The sequence below is a fragment of the Phlebotomus argentipes genome, unplaced genomic scaffold (genome assembly GCF_947086385.1).
Source record: "Phlebotomus argentipes unplaced genomic scaffold, Phlebotomus argentipes genome assembly contig_5, whole genome shotgun sequence".
Lineage (NCBI taxonomy): Eukaryota > Metazoa > Arthropoda > Insecta > Diptera > Psychodidae > Phlebotomus > Phlebotomus argentipes.
Genome location: NW_026776165.1, coordinates 8,750,154 through 8,767,309, shown reverse-complemented (window position 1 = coordinate 8,767,309; position 17,156 = coordinate 8,750,154). Strand labels below are relative to the sequence as shown.

The 17,156-nt window shown below is 47.2% G+C and overlaps 2 protein-coding genes across 3 annotated transcripts; one reads left to right on the top strand and one right to left on the bottom strand.

Moving 5' to 3' along the window:
• Positions 1-70: 70 nt before the first annotated feature.
• Positions 71-6,422, bottom strand: LOC132255605 (integrator complex subunit 1). Of its 2 annotated transcripts, XM_059751703.1 has the most exons (5): positions 6,332-6,422; positions 4,017-6,275; positions 2,865-3,954; positions 1,920-2,741; positions 71-1,859 (listed from the first exon to the last, which is right to left on the bottom strand). In XM_059751703.1, exons 2-5 carry the CDS (start codon positions 6,270-6,272, stop codon positions 127-129), a joined length of 5,901 nt encoding a protein of 1,966 aa, XP_059607686.1. In that variant the 5' UTR covers positions 6,273-6,275; positions 6,332-6,422; the 3' UTR covers positions 71-126. The 2 variants fall into 2 exon arrangements, with proteins under 2 accessions (XP_059607686.1, XP_059607685.1); XM_059751702.1 differs by having other exon boundaries at positions 4,017-6,370.
• A 77-nt stretch (positions 6,423-6,499) lies between these two features.
• Positions 6,500-17,069, top strand: LOC132265552 (zinc finger protein 609). Its single transcript, XM_059766260.1, has 12 exons — positions 6,500-6,670; positions 8,416-8,625; positions 8,726-8,945; positions 9,314-9,673; positions 10,184-10,844; positions 11,464-11,587; positions 12,199-13,213; positions 13,362-13,740; positions 14,002-14,167; positions 14,226-14,449; positions 14,594-15,540; positions 15,647-17,069. Exons 2-12 carry the CDS (start codon positions 8,575-8,577, stop codon positions 15,718-15,720), a joined length of 4,221 nt encoding a protein of 1,406 aa, XP_059622243.1. The 5' UTR covers positions 6,500-6,670; positions 8,416-8,574; the 3' UTR covers positions 15,721-17,069.
• Positions 17,070-17,156: the final 87 nt, after the last annotated feature.

Below are 17,156 nucleotides of genomic sequence, written 5' to 3'. Positions count from 1 at the left end.
GCATGGATTGTTCAACACTTCAAAGCGTTTTCCAACAGATCATTAATGTCTTAGATCACCAAAGAATTGCTTGAAATTCCACATCTCTTCTCTTTATTCGCACACAAATGCAAAAGTCCAGGAGTTTCAGCACGCGTGCTGCATCTTCAGCACGCCGACGCATCTCTTCAGCGGCGCGTAGGTGTTGAACTTCGAGGACACACCGATGGCGAAGACACACTGCAGAATGTCCTTCGCCGACTCCTGCAGACACGTCACCATCTCACTGAGCACTTCCAGCGCTGACGAGACGACGGCCAGATCGTCGGATGTGAGGCAGCGGAAGTAGGCATTCGTGGCGCTCGTGTTAATCTTGGCGTGGCCAGGATTGGCCCTCAAGTAGCGAATGAGGAGGGTGTAGCCGGTATCGCGCAGCGGCGTGAGGTGTGAGAACAGCAGCGTGAGCAGCTTCTCGAAGTACGCCTCGGACATCTCCGTGCTGGACTTCATCATCAAGCTGCTCATTTCCATGAGCGTGGGAATGACGGTCTCATCGTCTGAGCGCTGGTTGATGATGTTCGTCCAGTGATGCGAGATGCCGAATGAAGGCTGATTCAGCACCAGATCCACCGATCTAGATGCCACCACGCTCTCGCCCTCCTTCGTCGTCTGGTGCTGCTGCAGCGACACATTCTGCAGCAGTTGTCCCAATCCGGGCACGCTGCGGTTCTTCTGCGCCAACTCCTGGAAGAATCTCATGTGTGTCTCGATGAACTGAAACGCCTGACCGTTGCTCGTGTTGAAGTACGCCTCGATGAACTCCGTAAAGCGATAGATGAGTGACAGCACTTCCTTGTTGTGCGCATGATGTTGCTTCAGTGTGTGCAGATAACTCGTGAGGATTGTGTTGAGATCTACGCGATGTTCACGCGCGAAGATGTGCGGCTGCATGAGCTCAAGCACGCCAAAGAAGTAGTTGAAGACCATCATGTGATTCTCCGCTCGGAACACCGAAGAATCCATCTCTGCGCGTCCCTTCAGCAGCCCAGCAATCTCTGGCAACTGCCTGAGGACAATAGTGGGATGCGCGGCTGCCAGCTTTCTCACCAGCAACTCAATGTTCTCCTGCACCTCCTGGCGCTCCTTCACACCCGACAAACTCGAGATGAACGTGAGAATGCAGTGTGTGATGGAATCAGCCGAACACTCGCCAAACTCTTGCAGATTGCTGTTGAAAATCATCTGCAAGCGCTTCTCCTCGCCCGCCAGGAATTTGATGAACGGCACTTTGAGGTACAATTGCTGCAGAAATTGCCGCCTAACCACTGACTCATTTTCCTCGCTCAGCAGATACTCAATCACGTGCGGAATGTTGTCCGGACGCACACAATTTAGCAGCAAATTGACACGCGAGCAGAGCTTCTTCGTGTCACCCTCCTTGATTACATACTCCACCAGCACACGGATCTGCTTACTGTCCACCTCCACGATCCTCTCCACCGTGTCCCGATGGTTCTTGTTATCCCTCGCCTGCCACAGCTTCGGATTGTTCATGATGGTGGACAGGAAGTTCAGCACAGCTCCGGCATCATTTGCCTCTGTGTACGCGTCCAGGAGCTTCATCAGCACATCCTGCAGCGTGCGCCAGTTGGTCTGGTGGCTCAGCAGACTCAACAAGTAGAATCTGAACTTGTGCTCCGATGTGCCGAACAGAAGTTCCATCTGTGTGTCAAAGTGACTGGAGATGAGCTCAGAATCCAGGTCAACGAGCATGTCCACGAGAATTCCCGTCCGACTCTTCTCCTCGCGCAACTTCCGGATCAACGACTTAATCACATTTCCATCCTGTTGACACTGCGCGAATGTAATGAGAGCGGAATCTGCAAAGAAATAATGTCCATTAGAAGATTTATCACAGAAATACATAAGGAATAACTAACCAGATTTCTTCTCCATCTTCAATTTCTTCTTCGACTCCGGCTCATGATGCATCAGCACTTGATTGAGACTGTCCCTGAGAACTTCCTGTGTGATCTTGTGACTCTTTCCCTCATTCATCAGCAAAATTCTGTAGATGAGACAGAGATGAGCACATCTCTGTGGCTCCAACTGAACATTCTTCGCAATCTTTCCCACACTAAACCACACTTTGTCTGCCAAATCGCCACTCATGAGCTGCTGCATCAGCTTCCTGAACTTCCTCAGGCCTCCATTGTTCATAATCACTTGGCGCACGATGTCATCAATCTCGCCTGACTTGTGAATGCGCGCCAGATCGAATTGCGTGTGTCTGTAGTCAATGCCAAGCGTCGTGGCGTCCGGCATGGGAATCTTAGACTTTGGCGGTAACTTCTTGAGCGTCGGCGCACCCAGTTGCAACGCCTGTGCAGCAATGTGACCATTCTTGGCGCCTCTACTCTGCTGAATTTCTATCAATTGCGCCAAGTATGTGCGATGCAGCGATGCCGACTGCACGAAGTCACTCTTCTCAATGACTATCCTGTCCAGCAGTGCCAACAACTTCGACATAGACAGAATCGGTGTGCCGAAGCTCTGCAGAAAGAGCAGCACTTGATCTGGTGTCAGGTTCTGCAAAGCAGCGTCCACCAGACGATCCACTGAACTCCTGATCATTTTCAATTTCAGCCAATCGGGCAGAATTTGTACAGTTTCCATTGTCTCAATTTGCCAGCCGGTGGGGATGAAGTTATTTACGGGGAACCAGTAATCGATGATCTCATCCATGTTGATTGGCTGTGCTCCTGAGGAAGAAATACAAAGTGAATCTTCAGATCACAGTACAATTTCAGCAAAGGAAAAACATTAGGAAGAAAAGTAACCAGGGAAACAATAAAGTACTCAAGTTGAAAATTTAGATAAGATACCTGAGAATGTCAGCAGGATGACAAGCGCATGGAGGATGTTGAGATGAATAGGCAGTTCTGCGCCATCGTAGAAGCGCACCATGATCACATCTTGGTACTCTGGCCAGCTGATGGTCTGCTTCTGCTCCTTCAGGTGCTTGAAGTACGTGCTGAACATCACGAAAAGACAGTTCAACGTCTGTGCGCGCTCCTGGCCCTGCTGTGGTGTGATGTGACACAGCACAGTTGATCGCTCCACGATCAGTTGCGACATGTCCACAATATTCTCGATCATCTCCGTGAGCGAGTCCTCGAGTGTGTGAGTGGCAATAAACTGAATGTACAGCATTATCAAGCGCGGACAGTTCTCCACTTGACATGCCGCGCGCAGGAAGACAATGATAGATTGGCGTGCGTGCAGGAAGTTGGGTATCTGTGGCAGATGATTGAGCAACCAATCGCTGAACTCATCCTTGGGCGCAAATTGAGTGGCATTGTCATCGTCGAAGATCTTCAGCAGGAGTTTAAGGCCCCTAATGGACATCTCGCGGTTCTGCTTGCTGGTCGACGCGAGCCGGCGCAGGAAGTACTCCAGCACTTCGAGCGGAATCGGCGAATCTTCGCTCATCACTTTTAGGAGATTCTGCAGATAAGACACCAACTCCAGATCACGTAAATTCTCCAAATTGATCTGCGAATTGGAGAGCAGAAATTCACAGAGACATTGCACGGGCAAGTGACTGAACTCCCCTTCGCTGTTCTGCACCAGATCCGCCAACCAAGGCATGGATTGTGTCGTGCCGTGTCGCTGGATGATGTCCAGTAGGAAGTCCGGCTTGCGACTGCGACACAGCAAATGCCCGAGTTTGTACGTGACATTGAGTTGCTTCAGCTGGTCCAGAACCACACTCGGCGGCTTCCTGGACACACCCATCGGATCTATGAGCATCAGCTGAGAGAGCAGCAGACTGTTCTGCTCTGTTATGATGACTTTAGACGTGGCGGCGGCAAGATGTGACTCAAACTCCAGAATCTGTGACTTCTCTGACACAGCAATCTTTGCATTCTCCTCAATCTTCTTCAGCTCGGCAAATTGATTCGTGATGCACACCTAAAAAAAAGATAGACGCGTGATGAGTTCAAGCAGGATTCAATGTTTGGCGATCTTCTTACCTCCATTAGTGTCCTCATCAGTGGATAGTGTTCCCAACAGAATGCGCCGATGGACTCGGGATTGTGCGCCGAGAGGAGCAGCAAGATGTTTATGGCCTTCCAGAATAGCACACTGATGGTCAACTTGGGCGGTTCATAGCCCGCCGGCAGCGTGATATTGTCCGGATGATGATACTCCGCCATGCTGAAGAGGAAGTCAATGATCTCCAGCTTGTTCACACTTAGTGTGGCGTAGTCTGTGAATCTGAACAGTGCTGCACGCTTCACGATTTGCTCAATGATCTCCATGGTGTCCGGCACGGAGAAGGGAATCTCCTTGGTCACGCCAATATAGATGATTCTCAGCAATGCATCCTCGCGCACTGGAATCTCCGATACCAGTCGCAGCAGAGACGCTCTGTCCGGCTCTGGTGGCCACTGATCACTTTTCGTGTACTGCTCCAGGGCGTCCAGGAAGAGGATCTTGTGCAGAATCTGTGTGTACTCAATGGAGGATGGCTTGAAGATCACCGGCACCACTTCGTGAATCCAAATCAGCGTGTCCAGCTGAATTACCGCCACGTGCTCGTAAAATCCACTCAGGATGGGATTGAAGTTTGATTGTGTCTCCTTGCCAATTCTCAGCGCAGCCACTACTTCTCGGATCTGCGGCGAGACGGAGAGGAAGATGCAGAGACAGGAGATGTCCACAATTGACTGCAACACGCGCTCTTTGAACTCAAAGTGGCGCAACTGATAGTTAATGTCCTCGCGAAATGTGAGCAGTGACTTTGTGAACACCTGCAAGTTCACATCGTAGCGCAGAATCTTTACCAGCTCGCGCAGGAAGACGCGCAGCGTGCGGAAGTAGTCTTCGCGCTGCAACAGGAACTCCTGATAAATTTCAGCCAAGCACTTGGCCGTGGCATTAGGCTTCTCCTGGAACAGACTCGCCAGCATGCCCATGTTGTTGGGATTCCTTGCATTGGACAGCTCATTCTGCACCACGAGCTTCAGCAGAATGGCCAGCAGATCTGGCTGCTGCTTCACCATCTCGCGTATGCACAGCAGATACACATTGATGGACTGCTTGGTCTTCAGGCGTATCTTCACGAGATTCGTCAACACTTCGTGATCTTTCGTAATTTTCCCGTTGATGTTGAAGCAAATGTACGCCAGCAACTCTTGTGCCGGCTTCAGCAGTTTCCCACTGTGAATCCACAACTCCAGGCGCGAGATGGCCTGCGATCGCACCTCCGGAATGCCACACACAGACACGAGGAAGCGCAGGAAGTTCTTCGTGGAGGATTCAGGCGACTGTCGCCGATTCAGCGTCTCCTTCACCGTGTCCACCACCAGCTTCTCAATCGTGCTGGCAATGTTAGTGAATCTAGGCTTTCGCACCACATCACTCATGCTCTCCAGGCCGGATCTCATGTCATTGCTCTGCATAGACTCCGACGATTCCTCGTCGACATTCAGCGTCTCCTTGACAGCCGAACTGCCGGGCACATTTAGTGTGGTGATTTCTGACGTCAGAATATTCTTGGGCGGCACTTTTGTGCCAAACTGCGCACAGATGTTCTCCACGAAACACATGCAATCGTCATTGTCCACCCAAATCCTCTCGTTGATGGCGTCCTCCATGAACAGATGCATGAAGCTGTCCGGCCACTGCGCCTTGTCGTGATAGCCGCGCATCAGCAGATTGGTCACCATCACCTGTACGATGCTGCTCGTCCGGGCGCGCTCCATGAAGCTGGGACCCTGACTCTGGAGCTGTTGCTGCTGCAGCTGCTGCTGCTTCAGCACACCCACCAGAGCTGACGTGACAATCTCGTTGGCGAAGAGATTGGGACGCAGCTTAGCCAGGTACAGTAGTGACAGCAGCAGAATGTTGTCCGGCTGATGGCGTGTGCTGGCCATCAGCTTGATACTACCACACAACAGCCCGATCAGAGTGTCGCTGTCTTGCAGATCGATCGCCGCGAATACAGAAGCCACCAGCTCAACAGGTTCACACTCCAATGCCGATTGCTCCCACAAATCCATCTCACCCAGCGGCTTCTCCACAGGCTTTCCCACGCTGAGGCGTCCCTTCTTCGTCAGCGGTCCCGCCGACGAGCCGGAACTCCCGGACAAATCCCTCTTCCTCTCCAGAGGCTTCGAAGCCGTCGGGGTGGCTTTTCCCAGGGCGAACAATTCATTGCTGTGCGGCGGCATAGCGCACTTGCCCTTGCTCATGCGCCCACTTCCTAGCATCTTGTTCCTCTCCATTGTCTGCAAGAGGGAGACTTTGCGATTTTCCGGCTAAATTAACACCGAAAAGCACTCACATAAAAACCATATCACAATTCTCGCTTGTCAAAACACTGGACTGCATCGCCAGTGGTGGCTGCGAGAGGCGCTGGCGCCGGTGCGAAGGCGCGCAATTTTCTAGCAGTGCAGCGCCGCCGCTGTGGGACGTCACAGGATTTGACACAATTTTGGGCCACATTGGGACAGAACGCCAATCAGCGAAAAGAACACAAGAGGCTGACCCGAGTTTTCCCTATTTTGTGTGTTTATGCGGCAAATAGTGCAGGAGACGGTGAAATAGTTGTGTAAAAGGCTGAGCCATGGATATTTCTCTCGATATGTGGTAATAGGAAGACCAGCGAATCCATGTAAATGTGGTAAGTCGATGCTTGAAAACATATTTTGACATGACGGGGAGCCACAAAAATTTCCATTTTTCTCACGGGCAAAATAAGCACCACCGAAGCGGGTTTTATCGCTCAACCACGCAATTCTCGGCTGTATATTGTGCTCAATTGACATTCCACGGTGGCGATGATAGTGTTTTGGGGCACACGGGCGGTGCCGATGGCCCGCCAGTGTGGAAAAACTGGACATTATTGCAGAAAGGGAGTCGCGCAATGTAAATTGTCTCTTGTCAATTTTGTCAGACATCTTTTCTCGGAAGAGGGTTGTGTGCGGTTCCCGAGCGCGGCCGCTTTCTCACATCGAGCGGCGCCTTTTGCGCCACGCCGGCCTCCTGGCGAGCCCGCTTTTCGCCCCCCATTCCGCCCACAGACACGGAAGTGGTCGCGTGGATGGGGTGCGCGGCTCCCCAGTGTCATGGGATTCCCATGTTCGCCACCCCGGAATGCGTGTGTGCGCAAATCCTCGACAAAGAGCGTGCGAGGAAGTGCACATTTACCCAAAGCGAACAAGGAGGAAAAGGCCGTTGGCAGGACGAAAGGATTGCGGTTTAATAGTTGGTTAAATAAAAAAAAATTGGGGAAGAAAAAATAGATACAATTTTTCTGAGCTTATCTATCAACTCATTGAAGGGTTCAGTGATTTTGTGATAATGACGAAGAGCAGTTGATAAGTGGAAGAGTCAAGATATTATAAAATACTTATTTTAGTCATAAATCCAGGTTTTATTGAGAATTTGTATTTGGATTAGGAAAATAGGGGAAGAGCGAGGATGTTTCGAGCACAATTTCATATCTAAGTAAATAGTTCATTGGGTTAATAAGATCTTCTCTTTGGGGGTGTTCTTGGTGTTTAATAAATTCCATTTTTTTTACATTTCCTTAATGTAAAAATATTTTAGCGCAAAAATAAAACCTTTTACTCGAAAATTTCGAGTCTTTGGGAGCATAAACAGGCGAAAAAGCTTCTCAGACACTTTTTTCAATTCTAACTCTTTAAAAAAATTATTTTTTTTACAAGAATATAGTACAAAAAAGGAATAAATTCATAACTTTGTTTAATTTTATGTCAAGTCACTGTATTTTAACCTGCTTGTAGCTTTTCAAGTGTAACAATAATAAGAAAGTGTGCAAAGCGATCAACTTTTGAATAGATTAGGGATTTTTTCGGAAATAAGTCAATATCCATTCCAAACTAATCTCAGCTAATTTAAAATACATTGTATGTCAATAATATTGAGCAGAAGCAGCAGGAGTTTAAAAACCATTAAACTCTTTCTACTTTGCATTCATGTGAAAGGGCAGAAAGTAGAATAAAAAAAAATGTTCTCGAATATGCAAATAGTATGAAATTGACTGTGTTTTCTTTAATAGAAATAAGAATATGAAGTTACACAAGGATGCGCAATCAATACACTTGCTTTTGACAATGTTCTGCTTTCTCCTAATTCATTAGTCTGTATTAGAACTGTACTTTGTATCTCGTATTGTCTCCTTAAACTCTGCAAATTGCTATGACTATTGCAAAAAGCACGAGAGAAAGGGAGACAGAGAGAGAGATTTGTGGAAATTCCTCAATGTGAGATTCAATAGAGATGTGTTTATATTTGAGAGTGTGATGAAAACCACACAAAATGTCAGTCATTGAATTCCATATTTGCAGAATTGTATCTCGCAATGTTGTGATTAATTTGAGTCCTTCTTCTGCCTCTTTGCAGCAGCAAAATGGTCAAATCCCTCGGATGTGAACTAAGTGGTGGACGAAATTCCCTTGGAGCAGCTCACAATCCGGCACATCTCACTCAGGAGCAGGCAAAATTACCTCGAGTGAGTGCATTTGGACGGTTTCCGACACTCGATCGAGCTGATCTTTCTGTATGGAGTCAATAAATCGTGAGGAGAACAATGCTTGCCGCCATCAATCAAAGGTAAAGAGGGTGGCGAAGGAGGGGGGCGGCACAGAGTCTGTTATGTTGTTGACACCTTTCTGGTTCTGTTTTTTCTTCTTCCGGGAATGTGTGTGTGCAGAAATCATTGCAGGTGGCTTCCAACAATGTTGTAAGCTGGGATGCGAAGAAACGTTTCAGCAGCAGTAGCAGTAGCAGCAAATCATTGAGCAATAAGGTGGATAAGGAGAAGAGTGTGGTGTTTGGTAAATCGCACAAGGAGACGTCAAAATCAAATTTAATTACCACAGAATCAAAAGAGCCCAACTTTGAGTACGACGACCACGAATGGGATATTAGAGGTGAGTTTTCTCTGGAAATATTTCTATTGCGATTAGGTATAATTTGGCTATAAAAGTTAGACACTCAAGCTTAAATTGCTGTTAAAAAGCGAGAGAAACATTTTCCTTGATTTCTCAATCGTATTCTTGATGCAAAATGTTCTTATTTTCTCCACTACAATAAACTGAAATATATCTAATGCAATTTTGCATCTTCTGAGGTTTTTTTTCTCATTTTATTAGCGAACGTTTTTTAATGAATAAATCTATTAAAAAATCGCATTTGAAAAAACTTATTGCCGATCATGTGATTTTTATGCTAAGAAATCGAATTTTTGAGCTTCCAAAATACAAATAAATGACTGAGATGAGAATTTGGTGTTTTGCAGGAATTGGTGATCTTATCACCGATCTCGATGCAGACATTGAGAAATCCTCATTTGTGAACATTCATCACGCGTCCCATGAGAATAAAGACACATCATCAACGGAGAAGACTGAGAAAGTAGTCGTGGATAAAGCGCAAACTTTGCAATCACCACAAATTGTCACAATGTCATCATCGTCCAGTGGATCTGGCAATAGTAAGGCTATGAAATTGGCTATTGACCATCAGGCGACACTCGAGAAGGGCCTCAAGATGAAGATTAAGCGGACAAAGCCGGGCACAAAAACGTCCGAAGCCAAGCACGTGATTGTTAAGTCGGAGCAGAATGGTTTTCCAACCGAGAGGGATGACACGAATATAGGTAAACAAAATTGCTTCTCTTTCACAAGTTTCACTGATATTTATTTTTTAAGAATTCTTACGCGAAGGAAAAGAGGCATTTTCAAGTATAATTCACACTACATGAAAATGTAGAGAATTATGAATGCTTGAATGGATGAAATTTTTTGAAAATTATATTTTTTAAGCTTCACTTAAAGGAAAGTGTATTAAAAATATCACATTTTATAATATTGTAAAAGATATCCACTTTGTAAGAGACGTTTTAATGTAACAAATCATATATCAAAAATCACAATTTTATAGTGCATGCAAAATATCATTTTTTTTTTTTGGAATATTCCAGTTTGAGTTAGAATTTGAAATGATCACTTGAAGGTTCTATCGCATTGTCGATGCTGAAGAAGAATAGCTTTTCAGCTGTGCAAACGAGTTATCACATCTCTTGACATCACATCTCTGAGTTGTGCTGCTTGTCGATGAGAGTGAGAGTGACTTGAGACTAAGACGATGTGTGGCTTGTGTGTTTTAGGTGACAAAAAAGGGGGATCCGGTCACATGTCGCAAATCCCGTCAGCGGCCGCGCCGGTGATCTCGAAGCGCAACAGTTCGCACAGGCGTGACAAGGTGAAGGACAAGGCGGCCCAGCGGGAGTTGCTGGAGCAGCAGAGTGCGGAGGTGGACGATGGTGAGGACTATGCGTGTTCGCACGGCAAGAGTGCCAGTGACACGGCTAAGATGCTCAGCGTGCAAGCGGACGTGACTATGGCGTCTGCCGAAGTGGGCAACAATCATGCAACAAAGAAGGAGCAACAATCATCAATCATTCCGATGAAAACGGACGCGGGCGATGGCGAGAAGATGATGCCGTCGGGTGGCGGTGGCGGTGTTCTGTCGCTCCTCACGACGCCCGGGCAGCAGGAGATGCGCGAGGATGGCCTGAAGTCGCCGCCGCTGAAGAAGCTGAAATGTGATCAAAAGACAGTGCATGACATGTCGGTGGGTACTTCCGTGGGCACCATCACGGAGCCCGACTGCCTGGGCCCGTGCGAGCCTGGGACTTCCGTCACGCTCGAGGGCATCGTGTGGCACGAGACCGAGGGCGGCGTGCTGGTGGTGAATGTCACCTGGCGCGGCAAGACGTACGTGGGGACGCTCTTGGACTGCACACAGCACGATTGGGCGCCGCCGAGGTAATTTCACAACATTTTCCTTACTAAATTCAGGGAGAAAGACGAGGTGAAAAGGATCTTAATCTGTTGGTGTGACTTTAAGTGTGTATTTATGATTATTTTCTTTATTGGAAAATGCTTTTATGCGACATTTTCCGCTGAGAAAAAAAAAACAAGACAGGAAATGAATTTATATAATTGAACGGCCATTCGTCGGACTAGAACTGCTTAAATCAGATAATTATAATTTTTATTTGTTGTTTGGCATTTTGTTATCAAGATTATTACTTAAACGACTTGTAAAAATAATTTATATTTTATTGGACATTAAGTTTTTTTTTTTAAATGTTTTATGAAGATTTAAATACCTTAAGCGGTAATTGTAAATTTCTTTCCGTATAAAACTAGAGATGTAAATAACAGTTGTACATAAGAAAGGTCATAATTTCAGTTTAATTTAATAATTTACCTAGAATGTTTGTGTTTATTATGGTTTGCTGCTTCATCAACATATCTTCTCTTTATGTCTTCGAAATTAATATCGATTTTCTCTGCGTATTTGTGCAGAAATTCCCTGCGGAAGTGACCTTAAATTAAATGAAATGCGAATGTGCGCTTTAAGGAAGTGTTACACTTGCAGATTCTGTGACTCTCCTATTGAGGATCTGGATTTGAGGACGCCAAAGGCCAGGGCAAAGCGTGGCCGAAGTGCAGCCAACACGTCACACAATGATCTGAGCAACTTCACAGAGACTCGCAGCTCCGTAAGTTGTAGCATCAAAATTTTGCCTCTTCTCTCACTATAGTAAATACGACGGGAAAGTTTATTTGAAGAGGGTAAACAATATTGAGTGAATTTGTAGTTTTGACTGATCAGAGGAGTTGAGAAAATGGTGCTTCGACTCTTGACGAAATGCCACACAATTCTATCATTGTATATTTGTGTATCTGCATATCGTGTCTTAATTTGTTCAGTGACAGCGATTTATTTACATGGGATTTAAATCTGATTTAATGTTATACCGCCGAATACTCGTTTCTACTGCATTTTCTGCTTATTTATTCTGTGCTTGAAGCTGTAATTTCAGCCTTCCGTGTGTGTGATTGATAGAAGAAGTTGATGTCGCGAAATCGAGTAACTAAGCGTATGAGTATGGCTAATTATGTTAAAAAGATCTCTTCATATATATAAAAAAAAGTGCATTTAAAGGTGGAATTTGAAAGTTAAATCGCTGATTTCTATTCCAAACTCATGCATAATTGCATTAGAATTTATTGTCTTCTGCTCCACAATTCTCACGATAGAGACAAAAAAAATATTGCCTGAGAGTGAAGATGTGACAATAAAAGCTGTTTGTTGTTGTTTACTTGTCAGGTGCACAGCAAATTGCGCAATTGTGGAGCGAAAGGACGCGGTGGTCAGCGTCTCTCCACCACAACGGCTACAAATTCATCTCCCGTGTCCACAGTCTCAACCACAGCGGCGTCCATCGCCACAACGACCACGTCCACATCATGCGGCTCCGCTGGCAGTTCCGTAAGTCAGCCAATGTCGCCGGTGTCGCGTCATGACAAGCGCAAATCGCGCGACGAGGCCGAACCGGCGGCGACGACGGCGACAAATCCAGAAACAACGCAGAACATCATAAATCCCATCACGGGCCTCAATGTGCAGATTCCCGCGAAGAAGTGCACCATCACGCGGTGCCCCGTGTCGCCGGTGCTGCTGGAGTGTCCGGAGCAGGAGTGCAGCAAGAAGTATAAGAATCCGATTGGGCTGAAGTACCATCAGAGTCACGCTCACGGCGGCTTCGTCTCCCTGGACGAGGATTCGCCGCCGACGCCGGAATCGCCACAAGCGACGACCGACGGCGCGGTGGATATGAAGAAGGCGGCTCTCAATGGTTCCACAGAGCCGATGACGTTTGCGGTGGAGGACGATGAGGCGGCGGACAAGACAGCCACGACTGTCAAGCCTGACATGATCAATCCGCTGATGCTGCAGCCACAGTCGAGCTTTCCACTCAAGGCTGGCGTCGCTGGGGGGCCACTGGCGGAAGCGCCAAAGGCGGAGACTGATATGCCGCTTCACTTTCCCACCGGGAAGTTGTATGAAGAGGATAAGGAGGGCGGCCAGCTGACTGAGAAGTCGCGCGTGCTGATCTGTCCACCAAAGGGTGAGACCACGGCGCAGACTTCGCAGTCGAGCGCCTCCGATGACACAGAGTCCGGCTATTTGGGCAAGCAGAAGAAGAACCGCAAGTCGCCGTCAATTGTTGACAATGCCAATGAGAATGCCTCGTCCGTCAGTCGGCCAGATGATGTCAAGAGTCCCGCCTACAGTGATATCTCCGATGACTCCACGCCAGTCATTGAGTCTGAGAGCACCGGTGAGCATTACCATCACTCTTTTTTATGGTCTGCACGATTCACGCAGAAGCTTTTACGAGTGCTGCAGCTCATTAATTGATACGCTAATTGGCGTGTCTTTTGTGTTTTGAGAGAATATAATTGACAATTTCCCTTTCTCATTTGCAGAGAAACTGCGCCTGGTGAAGGGCTTGGACGAGCGTCAACCCATCGCTGAGGTTTCCTCTAATTCCATTAACATTGGCAACTTCGGCATGTATCCGTTCTACAGCCAGTCGTCTTTCATGATGTCACCGGAGCACTTGAGGGCGCAGGCGGCCAAAGGGTCGGCCGCGGGGGCTCCGCGTGTTGCTGGCGGCGCGGACTACGGCGGTAAGGTGGCCAAAGAGTCTCAGCCACCGCCAGTGGATCTCATGAACAAATCTCAGGCCGTGGATCCGGCGAGTGGCGGCGGAAGCGCGGGTCCGGTACCGCCTCAAATGTCCCTGAAGGACTTCTCAAGCAATGCACAACAAGCAAAAGTTCTCTCTCACTTCTATCCATACAAGTGAGTGTTTGTGAATGAATTGTTAAGGACAATGGGAAGGTTTCCTTAGACTAGAATACTTTTGAATGAATTTTGATAGAACTTATGCTCTTCAAAGTGTAAGAAGATCAAGAATTTTGAAGCCTTACTTTCTTTTCTTTTCTTAAAGGAAGTAATTTTCTTTGTAAAGTGATGAAATTAAGTCTAACATTTTTTTACTTTTAGTCTAGACTTAATTTAGTTTTTTCTCTGAGTCTGAGAACAAATCTTGTATTTTTACAGCTTCATGTCGTCCGGATATTCGTATGATATTGACTCCAACTATGGAGCTGTTGGCTTGATATCGTCGTCAGATGAGAACAAGGACAACAGCAACAGATCGTCAACGCCGCCGGCTAAGGATGAGAGTCACTACAAGCAGGCGTCGAGTCCGAATGATGCAATCAAGGTAGAGAGCGAAGAGGATTTATTTTGTGGGCTGTACTTAATTGTGGCGCTCTTTGCAGACGACTCCGTCGAAGGGATCCATCAAGGCGGAGCCTCACACCGGGGCGAAGGAGCTGACTGACCCGCACCTTTCTTGCTACTCCAAGGAGTCTTCCCCGCACATACCCAACCACTTCCCCTCCGCGGCCGCCGTGGCAGCCGCCGCCGCCTACCAAAGTCAACGGCCGCACGCTGTCCCGCCGTCTGTCCATCAGCTGTCAGCCAGAGACGAGGAGCTCAAGCGGTGAGTGACGCGATTCCGTACAGGAACGATGTTAAATCCGTGTGTTTAACACGCTCGTCTCAATCTGCAATGTCACAGCTTTCTTGACTTCCTAATAGAATTCAACACATGTTCTAATCCACCTGAATTTACGCTATTTTGCAGGTTCTACGTGTATCCGGACAGCCGACGGATGAATCCTTCCGGCGGTGGCATCAAGGAAGAGCCGTACGGTCATCCATCTGGGCAGCCATCGCAGCCACCATCACAGACGGCTCAGGGCCCGCCGGCGCCGCCGCCAAGTGCACACGGTAGTCAGGCGAACGGCCAGCAAGGCCAGTCGGCTAAGGGTGGAGCCGTGGGAGCTTCCGGATCGTCTGGCAGCGCCGGCACGGGTGGCGACAGGCCGATGAAGACGGAGGACGGCAAGGCGATCAAGCAGGAGGGTCAGAAGCCCACGATGGAGACGCAAGGCCCACCGCCGCCGCCCACGTCGCAATACTACTTGCCATACATCAATCCGTCTCCATTCCCCTTCGACACGGCGCACCCAATGTACAGGAACATGCTGGTGCCGGCGGCGCCGTACAACCACCCGTCGACATACCACCACATTCAGATGGCCGCGGCGGCGCGCTACCACTCGCCTGAGGATCTGTCGCGCACGTCCAATCCCAAGGCGATGGACATGCTGCAGCACCAGGCGACGCAGTACTACAACTCGCACAAGATCCACGAGCTGAGTGAGCGTGCGCTCAAGAGCCCCACGAGTGGTGCACCGACCGGCGCCGGGCAGGCGGGCGGCGCAGCAGGCGGCGGCGGTCAAGGTGGCGGCAGCTCGGGAGCGGCCAGCGGTGCGCCCGGAAGCAGCGCCAAGATCTGTGTCTCTAGTCCGAATTCGATGGTGCAGCAGCAGCAGGCGGTGACGTCGGCAGCGGGCGGCACGGCGAGTGGGTCGGCGCCGGGCGCAACGGGTCAGAAGGGTGGCGGCGGCAGTGCGGGCGAAGAGAAGGGCGCCGCAGGAAGGAGTCCGCCGCCGCAGAGGCACGTCCACACGCACCATCACACGCACGTGGGTCTGGGATATCCCATGTATCCCACTCCTTATGGAGGTAATGTTTCCAGATGATCCAGAGGATTTCCTCTGTAGAGCCAAAAGCAAAAGAGACACTGAGGCGCGTGTGAGCAAGGGCGTCACTCTCTTGACTCTCTTTCCAGCTGCCGTGATTGCCAGCCAGCAAGCAGCCGCCGTGGCGGTCGTTAATCCATTCCCACCGGCGCCGGCCAAGTGAGCGCGGCGCGCGCGTGTCGCTGGACAGGGCGAGAGAGTGTCTGACGACTCAAGTGTCGAGAGGCGTGACAAGAGATTCGAGAAGGGAAAGAGATATCAAAAAAGATGATGATGGTTGATGATGAGGAACTGAAGAGAGTTTGTGAGAGTGCTGGAAAAAGTGTTGAGAAAGAAGTGCAAACGTACACACACACAATTTGAGACAAGGACGACGAAGAGATGGACAAAAGGACCGATGAGGAAGATCATCAAGTAAAATATACTCTTAAAGAATATTATTATTAAAAATAATATATGAATAATATATAAAGAGCAACAGAAAGTATAATTAACACTATTAAAATCGCGCTTCTTGGAGGAACGAAAGGCAGAGCGAGAGAGAGAGAGAATGCATACAAAAGCTACAATTAGCGTGGTAAAAAAATACCTGTAAATATTCCTAGATTTTAGTGGTGAAATAATAATTTAATTGTAGATTGTGTATTAAAAATTAAAGAAAAAAAACAAGAAACATATTTGATAAAGCATCTCAGATTGGCTGATTTGCTCTCAAAATCTCAACACAATTGACCTTTTTGACACTGAGGAAAAATCAATTGAAATGCACACAATTTTTTCGATAAAATAAATTAGGTTTGCATTAGGATTTTTCACACTCAAATTTTTGGGTGGACAGAAGAGGAGATAAGAGAAAATGTACTCGAATTGCTTTATACTTCCCACAGAGAGATCTTGACAAGAAAGAAAGAAAAAACAAAATGCTTCTTTGACACCAAAAATGATCTCTTTTTGTACCCACGAAATTTGAAGAAAAGAAAGGTGAAGGAATATGCGCAGATGCAAAAAGAGGGCTGCATTTATTATTCTTCCCCAAAAAAAAAACAAATAAAACTTGATTGCAAGAAGTATAAAAATTGCAGAAGAGGCGCCCAAATCTTTTGCGCGAAGAGGAGAGAAGAAAACAAATTTTAAATGTAAATAGTATTAATTTTCTGTTGTGATCATCAAAAAAAATCTATATAAATATACATATTGATAAATATATATATAAAAAAAAATGAAGAAAGGTGAAGAATTACATCTAAATATTTCTTAATTTATAAAGAAAGAATTATATATTAAAGAATAGGATGAGCGTGAATTACATGAAGAAAATAAAAAAGAGGGGAGAAATGATTGATAAAAATGAGTAAAAATTACAATTTTATTGCTGATAAATTAAGGTTATTATAAACCGAGAGATGGAAGAAGAAGAAAAACTATAGAATTTCATTTTAGAAAACGGTAGACAATTAAGTAATTCTTAAGAGCAGTAATTGAAGTAATAAAAATATTAATTATGATGATTAATATTCCCACTCTGTTCAAGCGCACCTTCCCAAACACTTTTCACTGCCACCGAATTTTCCGCTTCTGCTGCTGCTGCTTTCCTGGCAA